This window comes from Echinops telfairi, unplaced genomic scaffold (assembly GCF_000313985.2).
Source record: "Echinops telfairi isolate 266 unplaced genomic scaffold, ASM31398v2 ScPeMD7_5592;HRSCAF=6446, whole genome shotgun sequence".
Lineage (NCBI taxonomy): Eukaryota > Metazoa > Chordata > Mammalia > Afrosoricida > Tenrecidae > Echinops > Echinops telfairi.
Window position 1 is genome coordinate 51,086,268 of NW_022109491.1, and position 27,793 is coordinate 51,114,060.

General features: G+C 47.1%; 1 protein-coding gene across 1 annotated transcript in view; it reads right to left on the reverse strand.

The window, feature by feature from the left end:
• The window catches only part of GLB1L2 (galactosidase beta 1 like 2), a 33,822-nt gene continuing 6,029 nt past the window's right edge, over positions 1 to 27,793 (reverse strand). Inside the window, exons 6-19 of the mRNA XM_030887008.2 lie at positions 25,650 to 25,742; positions 17,279 to 17,360; positions 12,985 to 13,055; positions 9,067 to 9,151; positions 7,624 to 7,761; positions 6,747 to 6,827; positions 6,223 to 6,329; positions 5,473 to 5,613; positions 5,105 to 5,176; positions 4,685 to 4,763; positions 2,350 to 2,437; positions 1,945 to 2,056; positions 1,369 to 1,485; positions 1 to 839 (exon numbers count right to left, since the gene is read on the reverse strand). Of these exons, the coding sequence (XP_030742868.1) occupies positions 753 to 839; positions 1,369 to 1,485; positions 1,945 to 2,056; positions 2,350 to 2,437; positions 4,685 to 4,763; positions 5,105 to 5,176; positions 5,473 to 5,613; positions 6,223 to 6,329; positions 6,747 to 6,827; positions 7,624 to 7,761; positions 9,067 to 9,151; positions 12,985 to 13,055; positions 17,279 to 17,360; positions 25,650 to 25,742 (1,353 nt within the window). The 3' untranslated portion in view covers positions 1 to 752. The remainder of the gene's footprint in view (positions 840 to 1,368; positions 1,486 to 1,944; positions 2,057 to 2,349; positions 2,438 to 4,684; positions 4,764 to 5,104; positions 5,177 to 5,472; positions 5,614 to 6,222; positions 6,330 to 6,746; positions 6,828 to 7,623; positions 7,762 to 9,066; positions 9,152 to 12,984; positions 13,056 to 17,278; positions 17,361 to 25,649; positions 25,743 to 27,793) is intronic.

A 27,793-nucleotide genomic window follows, 5' to 3' on the forward strand; every position in this document is an offset into this window, starting at 1 on the left:
TGTCAGCTGAGTATCCCAAGTGTTCAGATATTGGGAGTCAGTCCTGTAGAGTCTTTATTTCCTCCTCAGTCGATGCTTCATTTATTCTCATTAAGCAAAGTTGGGGGGTGGGGGGGACAAACTCTAATCAGGAAAAAAACGTGGCTGGGTATTTTTGCCTCTGAAGTTTGGGTTTCTCCTCCTGATTTTAAAAGTTAGAACGGGAACAAGCAGGCGTGTGCCTCTCAAACAGGTGTCGTCCAGAACCTCAGGGAAGAAAGTGGGTGGGGTTTCGAAGAAGAAAGGGAGTCAGCACTGGCACGATGCCCATTCCTCCCTTATCCTCAACCCCACGGTTGCAGAACGGAAGTGTGGCAAAATCCAGTTGCGAAGACTGCATTTGAGGAGCATGTGTGTGTGAGCTGTGAGCCAGGAGCGTATGCCCAACTCATCCGCATGGCCTCATTTGTAGGCACTCACCACACATGCTCTGATTCAAGTCCCCAGGCCTGCAGGGACATGACTTGGTCTTCATCCAGAAGGTAAGAGGTTTAGGATAAGCATCACCACTACAAACCACCAAGGTATGAAAGGGCCCCCCTTGCCTCACTCACACCCCCTTTCTTCAGTCCCCCAGGCTGTGGAGTGGAGGCAGCAGGTTGAGATGGAGCCAGCCAACGCTGCAGCTACTACCTGAGAACGCTAGCCTCCAGGAGAGGGTGTGAAGGCGCTCTCTTCTGCCCTCTGGTCAGCAGGAGGGTGCCGGGCGGCCCCTAGTCAATGTACTGGTTCCTGCCTAGGTGAGGTGTTTCCACGGCCTGGATCATCGGGCCTGCCATCTTCTCCTCGAACACAATGACCTGGGAAAGAAAGCGTGGTGGGCTCTGTCCTGACAAAGCCAGGTAAGTGAGGCACCACACAGAGGCCTAAGGAAGCCTCCCTCAGGGTGCTGGTGATGGAGAGGGCTGGAGAGCCACGCCCGAAGGAGCAGGGATCAAGAGTTCAGCTGAACCTGGGAAAATGATGATGCATCTGCCCACTCACCTGCCCTAACTAGTCTTTAGAGGCAGCAACTACCAGCACCAGGGCAGGCATAAGAATGAGCCGCACAGAACGGACTAATCTTCCACTGACCTGGGGTTTCCTCACAAGTACCAATCCACATGGGGCCTCACATTTAGAAATATATGTATGTGGTCAGAAGAGACACAGCATCCCTCCCAGGCTGGGAAGCCAAAAGGTGAGGGCATAGTGACACATCCTGGGGCCACGGTGTCACTTGTGCCACTACACCTGCCAGCCTTCTGGCTTCTCCCGTCTGTGGGAAAGCCAGCGCGGGGAGGGGGGGGCGGGCATGGGCAAAGGGAAAGAGACTGGACAGGTTCTCACCTGGTTGTTACCTGGGTCCAACCAGGCTCCTGGAAGATAGAGGGTCTCCTGGGGTCCAATGTTCCAGTATCGCCCGAGGTTTTGGCCATTAATGAATACAACGCCCTTTTCCCAGCCCTACAGGTAGAGTAGGGTGAAGTTAGTTGACCACGAAAGCCACCAAATTTTAACATCACATGTGAAGGCAGAGACAGTGTGCCGAGGGCCTCCCATGCTTCTCTCTTTCCCGGGATACCATGGGGAGTGAAGTCTTGCTGGCACAAGAGCTAGAAAAGGGGGTTTTGGGCACTCTCATCCCCATTTCCATTAGCCCCAAACCCCTGAGGTATGGCACCCACACTCATGCTGGAGTAAGAACCAGATCCTGGCAGTAGCCCCACCAGGTACCAGGGGGTTGGCATTGAGCTCCCCCAACTCAGGGGGTCCCAGTGTTCTGAAAGGGCAACATAGAGGCAGGGAGACCACTTGACAGGTCACTGTCAAGGATGCCAGTCAAGGACAAACAAGAGGCCTTCTGGTTGAGGATCCTGGGGTGGGAGACAGGTGAGCCCTGGTAGGGAAGGGTGGCTTACAAACCTCCAGCTTCAGAAAGGTGTCAGCAGGGGAGGGGCCAACTGACAAGCCAAACAAGAAGAAAGCAGGGGACGTAGGTACTTCTGGGACAGAGCTCCACCTGTTGATGTCAAACCTAGGGACAGAGTGGGGGTACAAACAGGATGGGAGCCCCCTGGCCCCAGTTCTACATCTACTTCTATAGCACTCATGGACCTACTTCCAAAGTGGGGGCACATGGAGGACAGCAAGATGCATAATGGAAAATCCTCCAGCAGGAAAGCACTCCTGCTGCCCCTGCTTAGGAAAGTCACCTTCCAGTGAATTTCTGATCTGGAGAAGTGGGTGAGGCTGGCGAGCCCCCAGGGCATTCTGGCTATCCATGCATTTCCCCTGGGAGCCAACACCCTGGTCCAGACAGGCACTTACTTCTGAAAGAAGCTCTTTTTCATATCCAGGCTATAGATTCTAAACTTTTTCAGGGGCAAGCCATCTAGGTAGAGGTCTCCAATTAAACCTGTGGCAAGGAGGCAAGGGAACATGAGGAAGGCTGTGGTGGGGTTGCAGGAGGGCAGGGGCTTGGGGTGTGGGGGGAGACACTGGCCAGTACTGCCAGGGCCCTATACATCAGGTGACCAGACGTCCTGCTTCTGGCAGGACAGTCCTGATTTTGAACAATTTTTCCCACGTCCCGTGGAGTTTTTAAAAAGTCCCGATTTTTGGAAAGAATGCACAACAAGCTAGGGTCTACGCTTTTCAGCTGCCATGTGGCTATTTCGCCAGGATATGAGTTTTATCAATGGTGTCCCGCTTTACCAATGTTAAAATCTGGTCCCCTTACCTATACGGGAAGTTTCCAGAACACTTTGGTGGTATTTTTCCTGGAGTTCATAGTACCTAAGAAACTCTTCATTTGGCATCAGACCTTCCCTACACATTCCAAAGGATTTGAGAATGATTAATACCAATGTTTTTCCGATTATAGCTAAGGATTTGCTATAAGGAAGGGACACAAGAGAGGGCAGTAACAGAGCCTAATACTTCAGGGAGGATGTCAGTGAGACCGTGAGACTGTAGTGAGAGCAACCTGCTAGATTCTGGGGCCAGTGAATTCTAACACAGTAGATAATGAGGCCAAAGGGTAGCTGAGCGAGATATCACCCTAGCTTCAAGGATATACTGCTCCCTAGCTTCAAGGAGCAGTACACGCAGCATCTCAGTCTAAATAGTCCTAACAACTCCATCCGAAATAGTCTACAGGAATTAGGGTCAGAAACATTGTAAAAGCAGTTAAATTGCGAACAGTTGCCAATATCATTTAAGTATCAGCTGTGATACTCTGATACTTGACTCACTGCTACTGAGTCAATCAATACTGACTCATTGTGACTCTATAGGACAGGGTAGAACTGCCCTTATGAGTTTCTAAGACTAGAAGTGTTTATGGGAGTAGAAAGTCATGACTTACTCCCTGGGAGCCTCTGGTGGGTGGTTTCAAACTGCCAACCTTGCAGTTGGCAGCCCAACGCATAACCACAATGCCAAGTATCAGTTAATTATTGCCTTGATGGATGGTCAGCTTGGTTAGGTCCAGAATGGTTCTCTTGATCATGGCGGTGCTGAGGTGCCAGAGAAGAGATTTGGATTCATAGGGTCTGAAGATGCACGTAAGTTGTGGGACGCAGTGTGGCAGGAGGCACGCTATTCTTCTGAAAGGAGGTCTGTGATCATAACGCAGAGCATGGGCATGCCTGTGAGGGGCTAGGACACACCTTGACCAAGGACCTGGGCAGCATTGACTTGGAACAAGGGTCATGCTAGGCATCCCTTCCAAACTCCAGAACCAAGGCTATAAAAGTAGGCCTGAAGAAAGCCAGCTGGGGATGAGGCTGAGACTCGGAGAGCGACACTGGGGAACCGTTTCGGGGAAGGAAGGTGAGCTGGCAATGCTGGCGGACATCTAAGGGCCTCTGGAAAAGTTGGAACCTCAGGACCCAGGACGCCCCAACAACTGGGCCACCCTGCTTCCCTGGAAGGTGACCAGAATGTTTTCTAAAAGCCTCTGCTTGGAGCTTGCTGGGATTTTTACCAAAAAGATGTGCATTCATTCGAAAGGTAAAGCCTTGAGGGAGTTGAGACGTCCCTTGTGTTTCTTGCCACCGTGTGACTTATCCTGTCTGAATGTACTGGGTCTGACTGCATTCAGACAGCCCCACCAAAAGGAGAGGAGAGAACAAGAATGGCGGGTCATGTCATTCAAGGAGCATTTTGTTTATGGAAGGTGTTGCCTCCTCCTCTCCCTCACAGCTGGAATCTTCTGTGGGCTTCCAGGGACAGCTCAAGAAGAAACTTCAATATGGGGACTCAAGAAGACAAGGTTCCCTTGCCCTTCCTTAACACTCACACCCACGGTCCAAGCAAGCAGTTCCTGGTAGAGCAGACTATGGCCCCAGGAGAAATGGAAAGATGGGGCTGGCTGTCCCCGTGTGTCCAGAATGAGCACAAGGGCCAATGCACAGCTAGGGAAATGGTCAAAATGCAGCCATGCATGTCTGGTCTCACTCGCCTGGCTTTAAAAATGGGTCACTGCCAGCCTTCAGAGCCCCACCCCAAATGAGCCACTACAGCCCTACCTCACTCCACAGGGCCTCTGCCATGCCAGTTGGCCCCAGGAGACTGCCAAGGCCTGCTCAGACCCTGATTTAAACAAATAACCACGCATGGGGTTGCTAGCATTCTTATCCCAACCCGGGTTCTGACCCACCTTTGCGCTGGTCATCGATATTTTCCCCGTAGTTGACACGCCCACGATTCTCCACCAAGATCCTCAGCACCGTGTAGCCCTGCCAGGAACATAGTGGCCCATAACGATTGCCTGATTTCCCAACCAAAAGGTCACAGATAAAACTCCTGGCTTCTATTGCGGAAGCCCAGGGCTCCCCTGAGCCCCGAGGCTAGATAGGAAGGAGTCCAGCTGAGCCGAAAGCAACGCCCTGGTGCTGTCTCACCCTGCAGTCCGTGCTTCAGAATCCTCTAGCCATCTCAGTTTCCCCTTTGGCTCCTAGCAAATTTGCTCCATGTCCCCCCCACCCCACCTCCATCCCCGCCCCTCACTCCAATTGCCCTCCTGACCCAGTGGAAAGCGGCCAGTGCAGCCTTTCCCCAGCTTCCTGGGACAACACACCTGAACCAAGGGTATATTGATCTGCTTCTTGTTGTAGTCCAAGTAGCCTATGGACACTGTATTCACAAACACCTGCCAACAAAGACACACAGAAAGCACCGCGGGTCAGTAGGAAGTGAGAGATGAGCAGGAGGGATCTTGATTCGACCCAGGGAGAGGTCAGCATGGGCGTGCATGCACGGAGAGGAGGTTGGCTGGACACCGAACACACACGAGTCAAGCAGAACAGGCTGTTTGGGTGACTGTGATGGGCCCTTTTGACTCCCTGGTACAGTGAGGTCCCTGACCGGTTACAGAGCTCACCGCTGGGCATATTTCAAGGTTAATCACTACAGAAGGTAATGAGCGCTAAGCGAAGACACCCCTACCTGTCCCCGGTCGCGCACAAGACCACTGAGGACACCAGAGGAGGCGATGTTGGTCTCGTACAGCGTGTATCCAAAGGACTGACCATTCCCATCATTCACAGGCAGGTTCTCCATGTTGACTGGCTTCTCAGACTTGATAGGCTACGCATAAGAGACAGAGCCAGGCTGCAGAGAACGAAGCCAGCAGCCTCACCTGGAACCTTCCTGGGGACTGGGGGGAGTCGGGTCGCTCACCACTTTATTTCTTCTATTTTGACTTCTCATTACTCAATCCTGTGGGCCTCCTTACTCAAACATGGGGAGCCAGTCTATCCAGCTGGCTCCCAGCTCTGATTATACTAAGTCCACAGATCTGCAGTCAGGGGGATAAAGGGCATGAAATACACAACAGTGGGGTGGGACTTGAATCCCACACAGATCCACTGTCACTTGTGTGCACAGCCCCTCTATGTGGGAAGTGTGACCCTCAAAGGAGCAGGCTGCTCCTGCTGCCCACCACCCTCCACCTGTCCCATTACCAAGAAGAAGGGCAATACCTGCTGGGTGACCCCTATGGTGGGCAAGCCCTGTTTCTCCTCCCCACTTCATACTCCAGCATGAGATGGTACACTCCTCTGTCTGGAGTCCTGAGAGCTTTCCAGAATGAGGTGTCCTGCTTCCCGACACCACCCGCTGGGCCATGTCTGGCTTCAGCCAAACTTCCTTTTCCTGCTCACCGACTGGCCCTTGCTCATGGCCAGTGGTGCTTACCTCCCCCAGGTACTTCAGGACATCCCACAGGGACAGGTAATATGCTGGCATCAGTGGCTCATAGGTGGTCTTAGGCAGAAGGTCAGGTGGCAGGGGCAGTGGGGAACCTGAAATACAAAGGGACCACAGGGCCATCTCCTAAGGACCTGAAAGGGTCACTGCCCCCTCCACCCTCCACCTACTCAATCCCCGGTTCTGATCCATGGGCTCAGCCTGCTCTTTACCTGAGAGCCAATAGGAAGAAGGCCCCTTCGCAGAACACATCTAGGAAAGGAATGTTGGGGGGTGAGGTGTGGGGAGGAGCTTTCCTATATGGCTGAACTCTCTACACCTAAATCACACTGCCGAAGCTAGCGGAACACCAACTGTGTGGAAGGCATTTAGTTTCCTTCGCCTTACCTAGGACCCTTCTACACACAAACCCACTGGGATTGAGGGGACAAAAGGGAGGAAGTAACTCTTTCCAGTCTGGAAGCGAAAGCAAGGACCCCCGTTGGTCCTGGAGCTGGCTGTTTGCTGGGTACCTGAGAGGGAGCCAAAAAACTCGCGAAGCTTGAAGTACTTGGCTGTGTAGTCTCCAGCCTCTGTCAGAACTGCGTCATAATCTGCAAGACACCGAGGGCCCAGCACCGGTCACACAAGACCCACGGCCGCTCTTGTGGGGGCAAGAGGAACGAAGAGAGGCCAGGGTAGTATGCAGGGCCCTCCGCGATTCTGGAGACAGGGCACTTCAGCGGGGTCATTTAGTCAGGACACCATCACTATGAGGGTCTCTGCCCAGGATCACAGTCTTCCCTAACTTTCTAGCCACAGGTAGTTAAAAACAAGGAGCCTTTCCTACCTCTGGAGATGCCCAATCTTCAAAGGCCACAGTCACCCTATCTCAAGGTCCAGAGATGGGAGAAGAGGCTGCCTTCCCCTAGAGGAATCCCCCTCTGTATGTTCTGGCATAACTCCTCTCGGTCCTCTAGGCAGTTTGTGAAGAGGCATCTCAGCAGAGGAGCTAGTGCACAAACACACCGTGGGCAGGCGTCAGGCCCCAAGTACTCTCTCTGGATACCTAGAGGTTACCATCCACACACACTTCCACCTCATCAGGTGCCACCACCGAGTCCAGTCTGACTCAAAGCAACTTGCTAGGACAGGCTAAAACAGCCCCCTAGGGACTGTTAGCGAAGCAGACGGCCCTATCTCTCTCCTGTGGGGTGGCTAATGAGTTCAAACCTTGGCTCTCTTGGCTAGCCACTGAGCACATTACCACTGTGCCGCTGGGACTTCTTCAGGTGCTTTATACATAAACACATGGAAGGACCAGAAGGCATCCCGTAAGGACTCATTGACAAGCCCCAGACACACAAGGGTTGGGGGGATCTGCAAGGGGGGTTGCTAATCAGTACTTGCCATAGCTGGTGACATCGGACTTGTATTCGTTAAAATGCATGGCTCCGTTGATGAAGCCAAAGTTGGTCCCTCCATGGAACATGTAGAGGTTGATGGAGGAGCCAGCATAGATGATGGCAGACACGGTTTTTAAAACCTCTGTAGGTAGAAAAGCAAGGCAGTGTGCAGAGCAGTTGGGGTTCCGGACAAGTTAGAGCCTCTGCAGGAGCCTCGTACTTCCCAATCTTGTCCCCAGTTCAACCCCATCAAATTCTCAATCAGGGAAGGAGAAGGAGAAATGACCCCCGAACAATGACCCACAGCACTCGAGCCTGCTCATTGTTTCTGATGTCACCGTCAACTCCCCACTTAGTGTGTGGTAGAGAACCTGCAGCCCAGGCTGCCCCCACCCCACCTTGGCCAGGGGCTCCCCACTGTGGGCATCAGCTAGGAAAACACAACAGAGCACTTACAGTAACAGATGGGGGGTGGGTTCAGAAATAGTAGCCTTGGGGGATTAAAAGACAACAAAATTTTCCCACCAACTTGCTGAAGCCCCTTTGTGTAATTCTGACACCTCCCCCCCCAATGCTGCTTGTATTGAAACATGACTAATGAGAGGAAGATACCTGCAAGAAGAATACAATGACTAATGAACATGTGGTTGTGAACAAGAAAAACAGCCCTCCCTAACCAAAGACATACACATGAAGCAATAACCTTACCCAACTGGGAAATATTAAAAATATTTTTCATACGCAATGTTGATGAATCCATGGGTGGGGAGTGGGACTCACATTCAATCATGGTGAGTAGCAATATCTAGAGCCTTTCTGAAGGGCAGTGCAGCCATTAGATTTCAGAACAGCATCTATCTACCAGTTCTACGTCTAAGAACCAATGACAAGGGAGTTGGATGAGAGAGATGTTAAAGGGGATGTTCGATGGTGACCACGGGAAGCAACCTAAGTGGTCCATCGAGAAGAGATGGAATAAGTAAATGACACCAGAGTTATCAAAACGATGGAGCTTCTTTGTATTCCTTAAAACAATGATGCAAATCTACATTTGAAAGTTTAAAGAGAGGTCATCATCCACCATTGACTGGCAGAAGCGAGGTCCTGTCCAATGTGCCAACAGCCTGTCTTCCCTGAGCAAGAGCACAGGTCGTGAATAGGGAGACACAGAGAGGTGCCTGGGACTGATCATCAATGGCTTCCTCAGAGCTCTGCAACTTTTACCTCTTCGTATCTTTTTTGTATTCTATAAATGTGTACAATAGGCACTCATTGCGTAAGTTAGAAGTTTGCATTTTAATTCACTTCAAATACAAGTCACTGGCGTTTCAAGGGCTCATCACCGCATTCATAGAGCCCAGGAGTCTTGCAGGCTACACCTAGTTTCTATCAAGTGGTGGATTATTTGAAACAAGCATCCTGGCTCCAGAGACTGCAGAGCACTCACCAGAAGAATCCAAGATGTTGTGAGGGCCACCCCACGAGTCAAACCAGCCAGTCCAGTACTCCATCACCATCTTGGGCTGAAGTCCCTGGGCACAAGATATAAAGTTACACATACAGGTGGGGCCCTTCCTGGAGGGGTCTGGAGACTCTGTCCCCCAGCTCTTCCCTGGGCTCACACACCTGCCATAGAGGACACTGGAAACAGAGCCACGTGCATCTCCAGTGGCTGGTCCCCAGTCTCCCCTGCTTGTGTCATGTGCAAGAGGCCACTAGAGTTGCAATAAGAGATGTTGGGATTGAAAGTGGCGTTACTGTTGCACATGATGTGACCACGAAAGCAGTGGTTTCTGTCTACTTAGGCTTTTCTTGGAATTCAGCTCTGTGTCTTTTCCTACTCTGATTTGCTTTCAAGCCGGGGCAGGAGAAACTGTATTCAGCATCAGTCAGTGTCTACATGGCCTGTGGGATACACAGCCCTCATGTGCTGTTTTCCTTTATTTATCTGGAAGAGGCAGAGGGGTGGACCCACTGCACACTGGCTTAAATGGAAGATGGGTAGAACTGAGCCATTGCTCGGGGCCTTATAACTCAACCATCCCACGTCCAGGTTCTGGATTCATAGCTGGGCTGGGACACTCAGTGAATCTTCAGTATTAATTTGAATTCTTACTTTGGAACACAATTGTACCAAGGATACATAAATCATTACGAAGACCACACCCTACCTAGCCATGTTTGTGAGCAGCACCGGAGCTCATGGGGAGAGGCAGGCGGACTCATGCTGGCATTTCTGTTTTTGACTGAGCATTCTTACTTATTCCCTCCCTGACCATGCATCAATGACTTCTCCACTATATTTGGAGGGCCACTGTGTGAAGAGTGCCAAAACTCTAGTGAGCAGATCCAATGTGATGGGCAAACCTACTGTCCGTTTAGTAGAAGGCACCCGTCATATCCAGGTAAAGGCTGTTGTCATCACAATAATATCTTCAGCAAGACTAATGGCTTGGTTTTCTTCTCAAACTATCTACGTCCCAGGAAAGGGACATACAGTACCAATTTTCAGTCACTACTAAGAAGTAGATTCTTAGTAGTCCCCACTAACAGGAATGCATTGTCAGGCTTCAAGATACCAGGATGCACGGAGGTGGCATCCAGTCCCTGTACACTGTGACCAGTGGCCCGGTCCCTATATACTGTGATTAAGATAGAACTCGATAACAAGATTTTGCTGTAAGATTTCCTCTCCTATTCCTGGGTGTAGCTTTCACAAGCTGCCTGACCTTACTCTCAGCGCCTGTTCATTTTAATGGTAAAACCATAAGGACTGTACCCTGTGTAAATAGTGTGGAGACGAGGCAAGGAGACACGGCACACAGAGCACTTCATACAGTGGGTGGCACCTCAGAAGTGTCAGAGCAACATCCACGCCGATGATCTTCTTCACTGGGCATAGCCCTGGTGTGGACAATGACTGACACGACGCTACTGAGTCTCCCAAGGGGCGAGCAGAGGGGGCTGGATTGTTCACGCCTTCAAGGGAAGTATCTGAAAGTCCCTTTCCTTGAGGATGATTTTATCGTTGATACCTCAGACATCACTGAACTGAAGACCAGAAAATGGAACCTTTCCATCAATAGTACAGCATGGCCTCAGAAGGCAAAGATGTGACGACTTTTCCAAAGATAAAGAGCCAGCAGGAAGCTGCTGTCAGCTGGATCCCTGACATCAGCTTCTTGACCAGCCACTGCTATGGAGTTACAGTTGACTCACAGCAACCCCCGTGGAAGGCTTTGGAGAGTGTCGCTCTTCATGGGGAGCAGGTTACCTCATCTTTCTCCTGTGGAGCACCTGGTGAGTTTAAATCACCAACACCCTTGCCCACACCTTACCCACAGTGCCACCAGAGCTCTGACATCATCTCCTATCCTAAGTGATTTCCAAATATTACCACGTTGAATCCTCAAATAATCCTATGAGTCAACACTAGTGTTATTCCCACTTTACCATCGAGGAAAGGGAAGCACCAGGAGGTAAAGGAACTTGCCCAAGGTCATGCAGCCAGTAGCAGAGTAGGTGTAGGGAAAGTTCCCAGCATCCTCTGCTTCTCTTTGAAGCCACTTGTATAGTTCTTTTGAGTTCATTTTGCAATCACTTACTCAGCATTAATCATCCATGTATCATTCACTTAATCAGCTCCTTTCCAAGTTGATTATAACACCAGAAGCGCAGGGGCCCTTTGGCCTTGTTCACTGTAGTATTGCAGGACCTGGCACCATCTGTGACACACACTGAGAGTGCAGTCGAAAGCGAAGGTGGGAAGGCAAGAAGGTCACTCCATGAAGACTGCTGTATCCATTCTCTCTCCAAAGACCTTCCTGACGAAAGTTCCAGATTCTATCTCGTCTCCTCTTGGAAACATCCTGGCTGCTCTGGGTGCCTCTCTAATTCCCTGTAAATCCCAGTTCTTCCATATGCACATGGCCCTTGTCCTACACTGGTTGGCGCTGCTATAGTGAGTGGGCATATCTCGTGGTACTACCTGTGATCTAAAAGTATCCTCCGGTTTGGAAAATGATCCCCAGAACTGTTCTAGGTGTCTGGTTTGCTATGGTTGATAACACACTCCAGCAGTTCCACAGTAAGTCCAGGGTCAATGTCTACATGCAACAAGGAGTGAATGGGGATGCTCATCATCTGAGGGAGACTGATGTGGCCTTGCAGTTCCGGGAACAGACTCTGAATGGACTGGAGGTGCCTTGGCCCAGATCACATCTATATCCTTAAGAGAGACACTCAGACTGAGAGAAAAGAAATCCATCAGAAAGAGATTGAGCTATAAATTTCCATCAAATGGACTCAGACCAAATATATTATGGGGAGGGAAGTGTTTCTGCCTTCAGTAACTGGGGGGAAATGAGAACAAGTCTAGAAAAGTCCATTCATGAATGCTTCCATTTATTTTGTTTTTTAAGAGGCAAGCAATCACATTCAGCTTACTCAGCAGCACCTCAAAATAGCTTCAACCTGTCCCCTTTCCCAGGAGCACATAGAAAAATCACTCGAAAAAACAAAAACAAAAAAAACTAGGGCCTGTGTGATCTAAGGATTGTAAATAATAAAATCCAAGAACAGAAGAAGGAACCATATTAGAGCTAAAATGATGAACACCAAGTTTGCAGAAGGCTATGAATGACAGAGAAAGCCCAAATTCCATTTGCAAGGTCCCCACATGGATTAAGCCTCTGGTAAATTCCCTCAGACCATTGACCAAGGATGTGAATAGCTTTGCTATCAGACAGAGTGCATTGACAAGTGCACTGATTCAAATATAGTTAGGTTCAAAGTTGATACCTTATCAATTGTTCTCCCTTTTGACTCATTTTAAACATGTTTTAGTTTTTCATTCTTTTCAACTGAGATTGTCCTCTGATTCATTTTGTTATTGGGTGTGGGGTTTTTTTTCTTCCTGTTTTGTTTGGCTATCCTTTTTGGTTTTGTATGTTTTCCTTTACAGGAAATCCAGGATCGGTAAGTTTACAGAGACAATAACTGGGCTAGTCAGTTCTTGAGTTATGGCAGGGTAATGGAGAGCTGATAAGGAGTCCAAGGAAGAATAAAATGTTCTAACTGATTGTGGTGATTGCACAACTTTTCAAATAGGTTTAAACTATTGAATTGAATGACATGTGAATTATATGTCAATGAAATTGTTCAAAAATGCTTTTAAAAAAGAAAGGATGGAAGAACCTCCCAATCTGCCTTCCCCATCCATGGACCCTATGCACAGTGAAAGCACCCAAGAGCTTCCCATCCCTCTGGCGTGCGCCCGTGCACAATGAGGGGGCTCCTTTGAGCATGGCAAGAACCTATGCATTCATGCTGAGCAGGACAGCTGCTGCCCTTCCGTTAAACTTACCTGGGCATTTAAGAGAAATGTGGTTAGTAAATTTAGTTCATTTTGTGACTGTAAGTTAATGGTGGCCAGCACTGTGAAGGGAAAGGAGAAATAAAACAGCATCTTAAGACCAGACGATGACTGAATTCAGCCAAGCACTCTCACTCCTCCCGCCTAACTGATGGCATTGATTCCCATCTCCGGGTAGGAATTGCTTTCTCAAAGCTCAGAAGATGCATCTTCTCATCTCAGAAGCCCCACCGTTCAGCCCAGGCCTTCCATAGCCGTCACTCGCCGGGCAGGTGATCTTGATGAACTCTAATACTATGCACAGGAGTGAGCATCCCTGCTAGTTACTCTTCTGTGCGCCCAGATGCTGCTGTGCTCCTTCCACTCAAGCATCTAGCACAGGCAACCATCTACATGAGGAAATCCCTCATTCCCATCTCATTTCTTCAGTGAGGCATAGTTTTTTATTTAATGCCACACTGTGTTCATCTGAATGACCTCCCATTCGTGAAATGTGAGCTCAAGAAAATATGCTGGGCTTGGCCTGTCGCTGTGGCCTCTGGGTCTGTCCCAGCTTGAGAGCACACTATTAGAGCCCCTGCCTGTTTAGTCCAGTCTCCTATCTCTCTGGCATGCACCAGCCTGGCCTTCAGGGATAGAGGTGGAATGTTGTAGGCTAAGTATCCAACATCCCAGCACTCCCAACCCATGCCAACACTCCTCTAAGAGACATAAATGCCTGACTGGCAACTGACTAAAAACCGAAATGCAATGGCCGTGGCTGAGGAGGTTAAATGACAACTGGTCAACATCACACTAGGAATGCAATGCCAGGCCCATCGGACAGCTGACCTGGTGTTCTACAGAGTCACTGACCTCCGCTGCCTTCACAGGAGAACCACCCACCTTGAAGCACACACCCCTGAAGACGGAAGCCCTGTCTGAAATGAAACTACCTGTAGTTGGCAGGATGCATGTGGCTCCTTGAACAGGAATATCTGTCAAGGGCACCCTACTAATATAAAGTACCAGAATGCAAAGGTTTAAGGGGTAAGCCTTACTCTAATCTATTCCTCCATTCAGCAGTGAAGAAAATGTACTTAACTATTATGTAGACACTGCCCATTGATTGCTCTCACGGTGTGGGAAAGTAGGCCATTGTGTGGGAAACCCTGCTGAGCACAGTTCTATTCTGGCAAACATGGGATGGCCACGAGTCAGAGCTGACTCCACAGCAATGGCTTCATCTGTCTTTTAAAAGGGGGAAGGGATGAGAAAAGAAACCACAACGGAGAAACAGCTCTATGGAGAGGACACTGGGGGGATGAGAGTGAGGAAAGAAAAAGAAAGAACTAAACCCTCAATTGCATACAAAGTGGACAGATGGGATTTTTGATGGACAAAGACAAGGGGGGCGTCAAAAGGTTCCCAGGCCAATTCTTGATGTTGTGGTTCAACTTTATCGTGGACTTCTTGAAGCCCCCTTGTAATGCGCATCTGATTTAGAAAGGTGAAGGGAAAGACCAGAAGAAAAAGCTGAAGAGTTTAATGTGGTTAATTTCTGAGGAGTGAGGCCCGAAGACAGTGAGCCATGCTATATTTTTGGTTTTTATGAGTACATTTTTACTACACTACATTTAGACCCTTAAAGTGTATTATTTAAATTACAACTTGAACTAACTTTCAGGCACCATCCTGTGCAGCAGGTAGCAGATGTGGCGCTCTGGGACCAGAGAACCTCCAGGTGCAGTGGGTCTGCCATGAAAGCGAGAGGAGAGTGAGAATACAAGTTTCCTATGGAGGACCCCAGCATCCACAGGAGGTCTTTAATTACTGGTGGCCAATGCACGGAACCTGTGCTAGAGCAGCCCTTGGAGTCTCTAACAAAGCAGAGGCTGCAGTGCCACCGTGTGGAAAGAATGGGAAGCATTTCGTTCGGAAGAGCCAAGTTCCTTCTCAACATCCACGCAGTCTCATCAGAGATGGGAAATCCGGTCCCCCTGGCTAACTAGCTCTGCCAGAGGACAAGGGCCCTGCTTCTCCGTGTTCATTCAACGGTACTATACCGTGTGCCAACCACACACCAGGCACTGTTCAAGGGACACAGAGATAAAGAAAGGTCCCTTCTTTCAAGCAGCTCAGTCTAGGGAGGGATGCGCAAAGGAAACAGAGCAGCTGTGCTAGCACAGAGCAGCACCAGTACTGGAGACCACGCAGGGCTGGGCTGGCAGTCCCTGATGGAGCCTCTCATTCCTTGCTTCATCCAGTCAGCCAACAGACTGTTCAGACAAGAACACAGTCCGAATGAGACAAACCCAAGCCCTGTGGAACTGTCTTCTATGGAGAGGAAGCTAAGTAAAATAAACTACATGGAATCTTCGGGGTAATACATGCTTTGAAGAAACATCAAGCACGATGTTTCTTCAAAGGACTGGGAGTGCCGGAGCAGGAGTGATTGGAGGAGGAGTTGGTCAGAGAAGGGAGCATACGAGAAAAAGACAGGGTTCTTTTTTGTCTGTTAAGCTCAAGTGCAAAAGAAAGAGAGGGGCAGTCAAGCGGGCAGCAGGGGTGGCCCACAGGGTCACAGGGGCTGGGTGCAGGCCTGCCTGGTCATTCTCACAACCTGGACTCTCACTGTGCACAACAAAGCAGAGAGCAGTTGGCCGTTAAGCAAAGATGAGATGATCAAACTACATTTAAGGCATCCACTGGCTGCAATGCTGAGAACAACTTGTAGCAGTAAAAGAAAGGGGGTGGAGTTAATTTAAAAGTTTCTGTAATAATGCATGTAAGAAATGCCAGAGACATGAGGGGGTAAAACATATTTGGAGGCCAGATACATTGAAAGACTTTGCTGATGGGCTATATGTCAGGTGTACAGAAAGAAAGGAGGCCAGACTGACGATTATGAATGGAATAAAAAAGGAGCTGTGGGTTACTCATAAAAGGGAGGGTGCAAGGGGAACAGGATTTGTGTAGAGAGAAAGGATGGATGTTTCAAGCATTCAATGCTAAGCATGTGATCCTTCAGATGCCACAGGAGGTAGAGGGTTATGCAAATCCACCTGCAGTGAGAGGTCCCTGAGGATAGAGACACAGAATCAGACTCATCAGCACATAGAAAGTACTTAGCACCATGGATCTGAGTGAGAATCCCGAGGAGCCACCCAGGGAGAATGTCAACCATTGAGCGGCCAGGAAAGTGAAAGGTAGAAAACATAGAAACCTATGGGTCCTGGCAGCCCAAGGAGGAACCTTTCCAGGAACAAAGATTTACAGACTCTGCTGAATCAAATCAGACAGCCCCACAGTGGTCAGCACTAAGCATTCACACTTACATGTAGAGCTCACTGGTGACACGTTGAGTGATGGCCTGATTGTGGTGCTTAAAAGGGACCTGGGTAGAAGGACTGAGTATGGTCAATGAGGGGAAGATTTGGTGGAAAGCGGGGCAGAGAACTACAGCAATCTCTGGACACAAAAATCAGATATTTTTCAGAAGGGAGAAATGACATGCTCATATGTAGGTAGGACTAGCCCAGCAAGAAGAGCTGACCTGGTGACAAGGGACAGAAGGGGTCAACCAGTGCAATACCCTGAGTAGGACCGGAAGAAGAATTTGATGTTCAGGCATGCGATGGATGGTCAGCCCGAACCTGAGCTTGGCCAACCCATGCCGTGTAATAGGAAGAAAGCAGAACAGAGATCCGGATGCTGGGGGTGGAAGGCAACCCTCTCACCAATGCCCACCCCTATGAAGGCCATCGCGGACTCTACAAAGGGGCTGGCATCCCTTGGATTTTGGCAGACTCTGAGTAAGCCATTCTCCAAAGAGCCTCCTGCTTCATCTCCCAACCAAACTCACTGCCATCGAGTCACGAGTGATCCCCTGTGGGCTTCTGAGACTGCCACTGCTTACTTGAGTAGAAAGCCCAATCATTTGCCCTCAGAGCTGCCGGTGGTTTCGAACTGCTGACCATGCAGTTCACAGCCTAATGTGTGACTACTATGCTATGGACTCTGGTGCTTCATCTACTCAGCCCTATTTCTGGATATCCAATGCCCTTCTCAGATTGCCCACCAGCAGAGCACTGCTAGTGTCCTGAGTTTAAAGGGTTAGGTGGGATCGGCAGACATGAGACGCCGTCTACAGAGCTGGGTTCTGCATCCCTAACTCTACTATACTCTCTGATCCTTTTAACACTGAAGCTTCTGGGACGATGCCTTGCAAATGGGAGGTGAGGCATCTAACGCTGTGCACAGGCCTATCCAGGCAATCACTCCATGCTGGGTCCCCATGTAGTACCTCCATCGACGACACCCTTGCTCAGGCCATCCTTGTTGTCTGAGGTCAGGAGCAGCTCCACAATGCCCCGGTCTTCTAAGGCCTGTGTGGAGAAGAAGATGGATGAAAATCTGACCTCACTCCTCAAAGCCTCTGCTGTGTTGTGAAAGCTGGTAGACTGACAAGGGCAAATGCAAGGCTTGAAATAAGGCACTGATTTTTCTGCGGAGACTTGAAAGGCCACCCTGTCTGCCTCACCAAAGCTCAGGGGAGCCCGTATTCCAGTCATCACCGGAGTAGGGCTATTTGATGCTGACTGACCCTTGGCCCCTCTTGATATGAGTGCAGCATCTTGCTTAATGGGCCTAGTGTTCCTGACAGTCCTGCTCAGAGGCCAGTGCTGCAAGGCCACTGCCATCCTGTCACCTGTCACTGCTTACTGCATTCCACAGGGGTCAGGACCTCACAGATAGCACCCATCTTAACCCTTTCACCCATCCCAGGATCAAGAATCCAGCATCTTCCTCAACTCAGTCAGGTCTGGCCTATGTAGAGACAAAGCCAGGCCAGCAAGTCACATGGCCACAGTGAGTGCACTGTAACCATCTGAAGCCCCAGGAAGCACTCAGAAGCTCACACCAAAGGCACCGAGAGAGGAGAGTGCATAACTGTGGGAGTCACCACCAGCTACTGATAAGGCATGTTAGCACTTGCAGACCATGTCCTGCAGTGCCAGGTCGGCTAAGAACGGGGCAACAGTCTTCCTCCTCAACCTCCATGATTGACATCTTGAGGCGATCCTCATTAGCTCTGTAGCTAATGAAGAATATGAACCTGACCTAGACACATTCTGCCTACGGAGGCTGTACTCCGAGGCCAGGTTCCTGTTATCATTGTTCCTGCAGATACTAGGAAAGCACTGTTTACTTCAGCTGACTTTGTTAGGAAAGAGGAGGCAGAGAGATCATCTAGTGCAGTGGATCTCAACCTTCCTAATGCCATGACCTCTTAATTCAGTTCCTCATGTGGTGGTGACCCCGAACCATAAAATGATTTTCATTGCTACTTCATAATTATAATTTTGCTACTGTTATGAATCGGGCAACACCTGTGAAAGAGTCATTCGACTCCCAAAAGGGTTGCCACCAGGTTGAGAACCGCTGATCTCATAGGTTAATGGTAGGGAAAGGACAAGTTCAGCAGTGGGGGTTTAATCCAGGAGAGAACCAAAGCCCTGGATCTTCTCCACAATTACCCACACAGTGACATGCATTTACTTCCATGCCTACCATCCACATAAAGCGCTGAGTGGGTTGAGAGAACTTAAACATGGATAATCATCATCTTCACTATTTATATGTCAGTTTTTACAGGCATAGCTTTATTGACTCCAGATTAATGCAGTCAGGGATAATTAGTATTTACAGGGCAGCAGCCAAATGCCAAGCACCATGGCAACATCCGATTCTCACAGGAGCCTTAGAAAGGGGTCTTTGTGTGTTCACATGGTACATTGTGAAACTATGGCTTGGACAGGTGAGGCATCCTGCCTATGTTGTGTCCCACCTATGCTGTGTCCACAGCCAGCCAGCACCACAGGGTGGGGCCATGTGTGCTGAGCAAAGGCAGAAGGGAGATGGGAAGGGTGCCCCTGCCAGGTCTTTTGGCCGTGGCTACACCCTGGGCGGGCCTCAAGAGTGATTTCAGGAAGGGAGACGAAAGGAAGGAGGGTAGATAGGAACCTACAAACCTCCCGACATGGAAAATAATCACAGATGGCTCAAAGAGAGATACTACCCAGGGCAACCGAGCCATTGGATGCAGTGTCTGAGGTCAAATAACATTTCTGCATCTCACACTGTAGCTACCTCCAAAGTCCTCCCAAAGCCATTGCAGAGGCTCTATCCAAGTCTGATTTATTAACAACCCCCATAATCCAATTCAGAGTGGCAAGGCTTTATTAGTCTCACTTCACAAGAGAGAAAAGAAAGGCTGAGAAAACGGAAATCATTTGTAGATTTGCACGTAAAGCGTGTCCTTTGGACGAATACAGCCTCTGCGCATGCACACACACGCGCGCGCGCACACACACACACACATCCATTTATCACATTAAATCAGTGGTTCTCCAGTTCAGTCTCACATGGTGTGAGTGCCACCCAGAGATCCTGATTCTACTGGCACAGAACACAGGATGCTTTAAAACTTGGACAATGCCAAGGTGCAGCCAAGGCAGAGAGCGACTACTTTAGGCACTGGGACTCCACCAGGAAGTCTCCTCACCACTTACTAAGTCAGAGACTTCTCTGGAGCTGGCAGCATCGGTGGGTGTTCACTGTGACCGCTCAATCAAGAATTGAGCAAAGGGCTGTCTGTCCCCCTGCAGGAGAACTGCAGCACCCGAACTGAACTCAGTTAGTAGAGAATAAGCAAGCAGCCACACTGCTGGGAGGAAACAATGAAGAAAAGACTCATAACATAATAAATGGTGCTTTGAAATCAGGCGTCAATATGAGAACGCCCATGTTCACACCGAAGCCCACCATGCATTGCAGACAGGTTACTCTAGCAGCAGCACTGCCCTCGAGAACTGAAGTGGTGCCTCATCCCAACATAAAAGGGAAGACACTGTTGACAACAACTAAAGGAAGGAAAATCAATGGAAACCAAGAGAAACCATTTCAACAAGGAAACTGAAAAAAAATGTGGGGGTGCATATTTACAGAATCTACAATGGTGCCTGGCACATAGCAAGTGCACAAAAAATGTCAGATGAGTAAATTAATGAACAAATTGGGGGAACAAAGTAAAACAAAATTGAATCAGTATTTTTAAGATGTTATCAATTCACATGCTAGGGAATATTTGATATCAAAATGTTTGGAGTCTACAAAACTGAGGTCAAAAATTTATAGGCAATTGATAACAGTCCAAAACACAGGCATCAACAAATATGGTTGGATGAAACAGAGCAAACATAAAAGCAATAACCCATTCTTAAACGCCACTTAAGGTACTTCCTATTACTCAGTACATTAACAGAAACTCACTATGTGACAACAGTGTTAACAGATTACGAGGAAACATGAACACTTATAATTCTCATAGTGTTGTAAGTGTGTATAACTTTTCAGAAAAGTAGGTAAATGTGGTGAGAGTAGAAAAATTATATGTGACCTAGTCATACTACTTTTAGAACTTTTCCTAAAAACAAGTGTGCTCGAGAATATTTATAATCCATGATATTTTATAGTAAGGATACAGTTTTTTTCTGTTTTCTTTTTTTCATTAAATACTTTCATTGGGGACTCTTACATATCTTATCACAATCCATACATTCATCCATTGTGTCAAGCACATTTGCACATATGCTGCCATCATTATTTTCAAAGCATTCTCTTCCCACTTGAGCCCCTGATATCAGCTCCCCATTTCTTCCCCCTCCCCGCCCACCCTTCCTCCCTCACGAACCCTTCATAAATTATAGATTATTATTTTCATATCTTACATTGTCCTCCATTGCCCCTCACCCAATTTTCCATTGTTCATGCCCCTGGGAGGCGGTCGGTATACATTGATCCTTGTGATTGATTCCTTTTTTCTACCCCCACCCTCCCCTAATCCTCTTGGTATCTCTACTCTCATTGTTGGTCCATTATCTATCCTGTTGGCGGGTATCTATCCTGGATTCCCTGTGTTTCAAGCTTTTATCTGTACCAGTGTACATGCTCTGGTCTAGCCAGATTTGTAAGATAGAACTGAGTTAATGATAGTGGGTGGGGGCAATGAAAGAAATAGAGAAAAGTTGTATATTTCATCAGTGCGATACTGCACCCTGACTGGCTCATTTCTTCCCTGTGACCTCTCTGTAGGGGGATGTCCAATTGTCTACAGATGGTTTTTGGGTCTCCACCCATACCCCATCCCCCTTTCACCTTGGGTATGATTTTTTTCTGGGTATTAGATGCCTGATACCTGATCCCATCGACACCTCATGATCACACAGGCTGGTGTGCTTCTTCTATGTGGGCTTTGTTGCTTCTCGGCTAGATGGCCACTTGTTTATCTTCAAGCCTTTAAGATCCCAAATGCTATATCTTTTGATAGCTGGGCACAATCAGCTTTCTTCACCACATTTACTTATGCACCCATTTTGTCTTCAGCGAGAGATCATGTCGGGAAGGTGAGCATCACAGAATGCCAGATTGTTCCAACAAAGTGTTCTTGTGTTGAGAGAATACTTGAGTAGAGGCCCAATGTCCATCTGCCACCTTAATTCTTAACATATAGATATGAGTACATAGTTCTATTCCCCTCTCATTATAATATATTTACATGTGTACATGCCTGTATTTAAATCTCTATAAATTTCCTTTGCCTCCTGGTTCTTTCCTCTATTTCCTTTTGCTTTCCTCTTGTCCCATCATCATGTTTGGCCTTCATTCTGATTTAGTAATTCTTCGCTGCTACATTGCCCTTGATTAAGCCCCAATAGGCAGCCTATGCCCTTCTCTCCATTGATTTTAGTTCACTTGTTGTTCCCTTGTCCCTGGGTTGGTTGCCACCACCCCCCCTTCCCTTCTCCCACCTCCCCTTCTCTGTATTCCCCAGAACCATTGGTCCCATTCTTTTCAACTCCAAATTATTTATGCCGCCTATCTTATCTAGATAGACATGCAGAGACATTAATAAGCACAAAAACCCACCAAAGCTAGATAAAACAACAAAGGAAGTCAAGACCAACAAAATAAAAACAACAACAGCAAAACAACAAAAACAACCAAATGAAAGCCAATGACAAAAATGGAAAAGCCTATAAATAGTTCAAGGTCTGTTTGTTGGTCTTCACAAGTGTTTTCCAGGTGAGTCTGGTGGGGTGCCACACTCTTTCTCCAAAGTCTATTTTTTATATTCCCCAGGTATTTTATCACTTTGTTCCCCTTGCTGCTCTGTTGCATGCCCTTAGTGTTTCATTCCACTGTGATGGGGTCAGATTGGGCACAATTCCCGCACTGTGCTGTCCCAGTATTGCCCCCTCTGCCCAGCACTATGGTTTAGTGAGGGATGTCATGTCTCGTGCTGGGGCAGGCCCTATGATACTCTCTGTACGTTGTCTGCTCTGAGTAGGAATATCCTCCTCGGGGCTTTGTGGGCCAGGATGTCCTCCCCTCCCTCTCCATCCCTTTGTGTTTCTCCCATGTGCTCTAATCAGATGCGCCCATCTCCCCAGGCTGTAGCCCCATTGCTGTCCTCTGAAGTGCATTCTTCTTGCAGTGGTCAGGGGTGTCCACATAGTTTGGATTGGGGCCAGCCCCACAAATCTCTCAATTGGTTCCCTGGTACATGCCGGTATGTTGTATTCATGTCTTGGCACATAGGGTTGAAACCTGATCTCTCCGTTTTAAGCTTTTGATTATGAATTGGGTAAAGTTCTACCCAGCAGATCATCAGTTTTACATTCAACAATTCAAGCACATTTTATTTCATCTCATTCTTTGCAATCCCCTCAGTGCAACACCATTCATTCCACCTCCGCCCTGTTTCTCCACTTCGACTTCCATCCTAACCCTGCTAACCTTCGTCCTTGGACAATGCTGCCCTATTGACCCCAAATGGTCGGTAATTCTGAGAAGTATGTACCTCCCTAGTGTTAATGGTTTACATTATAAATCTGTCCATTGTTTGGCTAAAAACTGAGCCAAGGTGGTGGGGGGCGGGGTCTTCAGACCTGAAGGGAAACAAGGGGCCTTATTCTCTGGAAATCCACCAATCTCGACTGAACTAGTAAACCTAGTCTTTTTAAATGATTGCTCTTTTTTTTTTTTCTTCCTTTTTCTCCCACCCTATACAGGACCTTCTCATGTGATCCCTTTCATAACAGTGGAGAGTGGTAGGTAGACACCATCTACTTCTGGTGCCAGCATCGCAGAGACTGAGTTGTTAGTAAATTAGACTAATTGTTCCCAAGTGGTTTCAGTGATCATCACTCTTCTTTTCCCTGGACAAGAAAAGACCCATAGTTGCACCTTAGATGGCCAATCATGAACTTTTAAGATTCCAGTCACTACACAACCAAGTAGGGCATCGAATACTGTCATTGTGGACTATGGTGTGCTATTTGACCTTGGTGTCCTCCGACACTATGGTCCTGAATTCCCAGGCCCAGCAACCCATTTCCTCAAGGTTTTTGGTTATGCCTAAGAAGTTTTAATAATGTTTATCCCTGTATGCACCATCACCAAATCCATGGATATATATTTGGTTATGCCTGAGAAGCTTTAATAACATTTATCCCTGTATGCACCATCATCAAATTCATGGATATATTTCCAGAAAGAGAAAATGCAATCTTCTGTCAAACCATTACATATTTGTGAGTACACTCTTCCTTCCACACTCAGCCTGCTTGTCCTTCCATGCATCTACCAGTAGATCACCAGTACTGGAGGAATGTGCATAATTGTTTACCAGGCATATTACAGGATTATGTATATGTATTCACGTCTGTTGCCTTTAACTCTTGAACTCCTCCTAGTTTCTTACCTGTCTCCATCATTTTTTTGCCAAACTTTTTTGTTGTTTATTACTTTCCCCTTCACCCAAGTTAACATGTATACCTTTCAGTTAATGACTTACCCTCTCCCATCTTCGACTCCTGATAACCACTAAAGAGTGTGTGTGTGTGTGTGTGTGTGTGTGTGTGTTTGTAAACCTTTCCTTAACTTTTCATTATAGTAGTCTCATACTATCTTTGTCCTTTAGTGACTGACTAATTTAATTCAGCATGACATCCTCTAGGATCATCCCATGTTCCGGAGTGTCTCACAGACTCATGGTTATTCTTCAGTGTTATGTAGTATTCCACTCTGTATGTATATATAAGAGTTTCTTTATTCATTTTGCCATTAATGGACACTTTTGTTTCCATCTTTTTGTTGTTCTGAACAGAGTTCCCATGAACATGAGTGTTCACATATCTGTTCATGCCACAGTTCCTAATTCTCTAGGACAGACCTAGTAGAAGGGTCCTGGGTCATATAATATTGCTATTCCCAACTTTTTTTTTTTTTTTTTTTGCTATTCCCAACTCTTTTATAGCCCCATTAAAAGTAGATAAGGGCACCAGTCTCTACACCCTTGCCAGTATTTGTTGTTCTTGGAGGGGTGGTTTTGTTTGTTTTATTTTGTTTTTATTTTGCTATGAATGTTGGGGTGAGATTATATTTCACTATTGTTTTGATTTGCATCTTTAATGATCACAAGCTTTTCTTCATATGTTTGTTGGCAACCTTTGATGTCTTCTTTGATGAAGTAACTGTTCATTCTCTCTGTCCTTTCTTTAATTGGGTTATTTGTCATTTTCTTGTTGAAGTGTTGTAGTTTTCAAAACTAATCGCTTGTCTGATACGTCTTTGCCAAAAATTTCCCCAGTGTGGTCTCTCAAAGTTGTCTTCAAATTTTCTATAAAACTTTGAAGTCTCAGAAATGCAAAGGGACAGCTGTACCATACTACAGAGTTCTGTGCATCCGAATCAATTTGATGTCAGTGTCTTTCACCCATTTCCAGGTGAATGCTGACATTAGAATGATTTCCTTATTTGACTAGAAGAGATTGACTATAATCAAGCAGGGAAAATGTGGGACAATGCTAAAGCTGGAGTAGAATCCTGATGTGTCCAGTTTTAGCCCGTTGTCTCTTAGGAAGCCCTGGAAGTAGAGGTCAGATCTAAAGAAGGTCAGAAGTCTCTGCGATGCAGCCAGCTGAGTTGAGAGGTCAACTAAGTCCACATGGAAGAAGCACGCCAGCCTGCGTGACCCAAGGATAAATAATAAAATCCAAAGGAGAGCGTGTTATCAGAGCTGACATTGTGCAGACCTGATTTGCAGAAGGCAGTGGATGACAGTGGGAACCCAAAATCCATCTGCAGGGTCCTATGAATCCCCTCTGGCCCTGGTTAAGGGATGAGTATATCCTTGCTATCAGACAGAGAATATTGTAAACTTGATCAAGCTAGATGGAATTAGGTTGTAATGCGATGCCTGATCATCTGATCTCCCGTTTGACTAATTTTACATTTGTTCTAGTTCTTAATACTCCCTGTTTAAGACCAGGATGGGTAAAGCTATAAAGATAGTAATTGGATTAGGAGATTATTGAGGGCATGGGAGGCTAGAGGGAAATGGGGAGCTAATAATGAAATACAAGAGGGAAGAAAATGTCTGGAACTGAATGTAGAGATGATTGCACAACTCTTTTTAATATGACTGAACTATGAAAGTACATGATATGTGAACCATATGTCAATAAAATATTAAAATATATTTTCAAAAGTCTGCTGTGTGGAGAAATAATAGGAGAGAAATTAGTAAAAATGAACCAATTTTTTCTTACCTTCTTGATATAAGGCATGTAGGCTGGGTCTTTGTTATAAGAACCATATTCATTCTCCACCTGCACAGCAATAATGGGTCCCCCGTGTTTATACTGAAAGAAAAATAAACAATCAGAAGCTGGATTTGTAGAGGGAACTGGCAGTTCAAACCCACCAGCCACTGCATGGAGGAAAGTTGAGGCTGTCTGGCTCCTGTAAATAGCTTCAGCCTAAGGAAGCCTATCTCGGGTTACAAGGAGTCAGAATCAACCAGATAGCAGTGGCTTTGGATTTTGACTGGATAACTAATTACTAACAAAATGTCCCATTTGATAACAATAGTCTCAAAGTGTCTGGCATTTGGTTTCTGTTTTTAAGAGTGCTTCGGGGCCATAGTCCCTGTGTGACCTTCCTTCCCTACTGTTCTCATCAATACCTCTACCACCCACCCTATTACTACAACCTGCTGTGGTACTACGATCTGTGCTTACACAACTCCAGTCATTATACCTTGTCTAAAAAATGTAGGCTGATGACGTCCTAGATTCTTGCTTCCCACAAGATCAGGGTTGGCAGAATAAATAAATGAAAACAGATGCTACCTAGTTACATTTTATTTTCATATAAAACAATAAATATTATTTAGTCAAAGTATGTCCTATGATTAGGGACATACTTATACAAAACTTATTATGCATTGCTTCTCTAAAATTCAAATTTAACTGGGAATTCTGTGTTTTATCTGACAACCTTCTCCTTGATCAGATCCTTCCCTTTGATCTATGTGTAGTATGAACATGTATAGTGTGAACATTGGCTCAAAGGTAAATTTCTACAGATAAACTTATTTTTTCTTAATGTACTAAATTGTTAATGTGACTCTTTGGGGTGTTGCATAAACAACTGTGTGAGTTTTTCTGAATCCTGCTTTTGTTGTGCTTACAATTATTTCATGCGTGATGCTGAGAGACTGCCCTCAAAATTCCATTTTACCACATAGGTTTGGGAAAATAAAGTCATGCCATCCAGCCTCCTTTTGGCCACAAGGTAAAGTTCCCAGCCTCGCTGCTGGCTGCAGGGCCCATGTACGATTGTTCTCTGTGGTCCGTAAGCCATAGTGCCATGGGACAAGCACTATTGTCAGTATCCTGCCTAGCTGCTTTCTATGAAGTAACACAAGTCCTGGTGTTACCTGGCCTCTCCACCACACACTGTTCAACCACACACACTCTCCACAGCAGCACGGCTCACAGGTCTCCTCAACTGCACAATCAAGTACAAATAGGGCTTCAAACCAGTTCTTCCTGGTTCGGTCATGGCCAAGGAAATAAAACTGGGGCAGGCCAAAAGTTGTCAAATGTGGGTATAAAATGTGAAAAATTACAAGTCAGCACCCTGCTAGAAATAATTTTCCTCTTAGGAAACAAGAGCAGTGTGTAGGTTACATAGCAACATCGGACCTTGATAAGCAGAGTCTGAAACAACTATGCCCTGCCCGGCTCAAAAATGGTGGCTGACCACACAGCTTGGCATGTCTTACTCTCCACGGGGCTGGCAATAATCCAGCCTTCTACATCAGAGGTGGGCAATGTCCTGCCGCAGCCAGTAGAAGGCCCTTGAAATCATCAATGCTAGCCTCACCAAAGAGAAGCTGTTCCAACCAGCCCATTAAGATGAGTTAATTCAATGTTTGACCAGCATGGCCCAAGAATGATGTTATAATTAACCAAATGGCCCATGATAGAAAAAGGTTCCCCACCCCTGTCCTACATCAAGTTGCTCAAAGAGCTCCCTTTACCTATTCCGTGTCTCTCTTTCTAAGGTGTCAAGCCTTCATTTTCCCGCTCTGATTCCTGTTCCAGGGACCCACATGTTGCAAACTCCAGTCCGTCCTGCTTCCAGTTCCATTGTCACCGACGAAACCAGGTGAACTGCTTTCAGACCCTGACTGTAAATCATGAGACTAGTAATACTCAATCAGTGTTGAAGAACACTGTGACCCCCTTGGCCGGAGAGCCCAAGACTATCTATTAGACCAGCAGTCTCAACCTGTGGATAGCGACCCCTTTGGGGAATCAAACGACCCTTTCACAGGCATGGCCCGATTCATAACAGTAGTGAAATTACAGTTATGAAAATAATGAAAATCATTTTATGGTTGGGG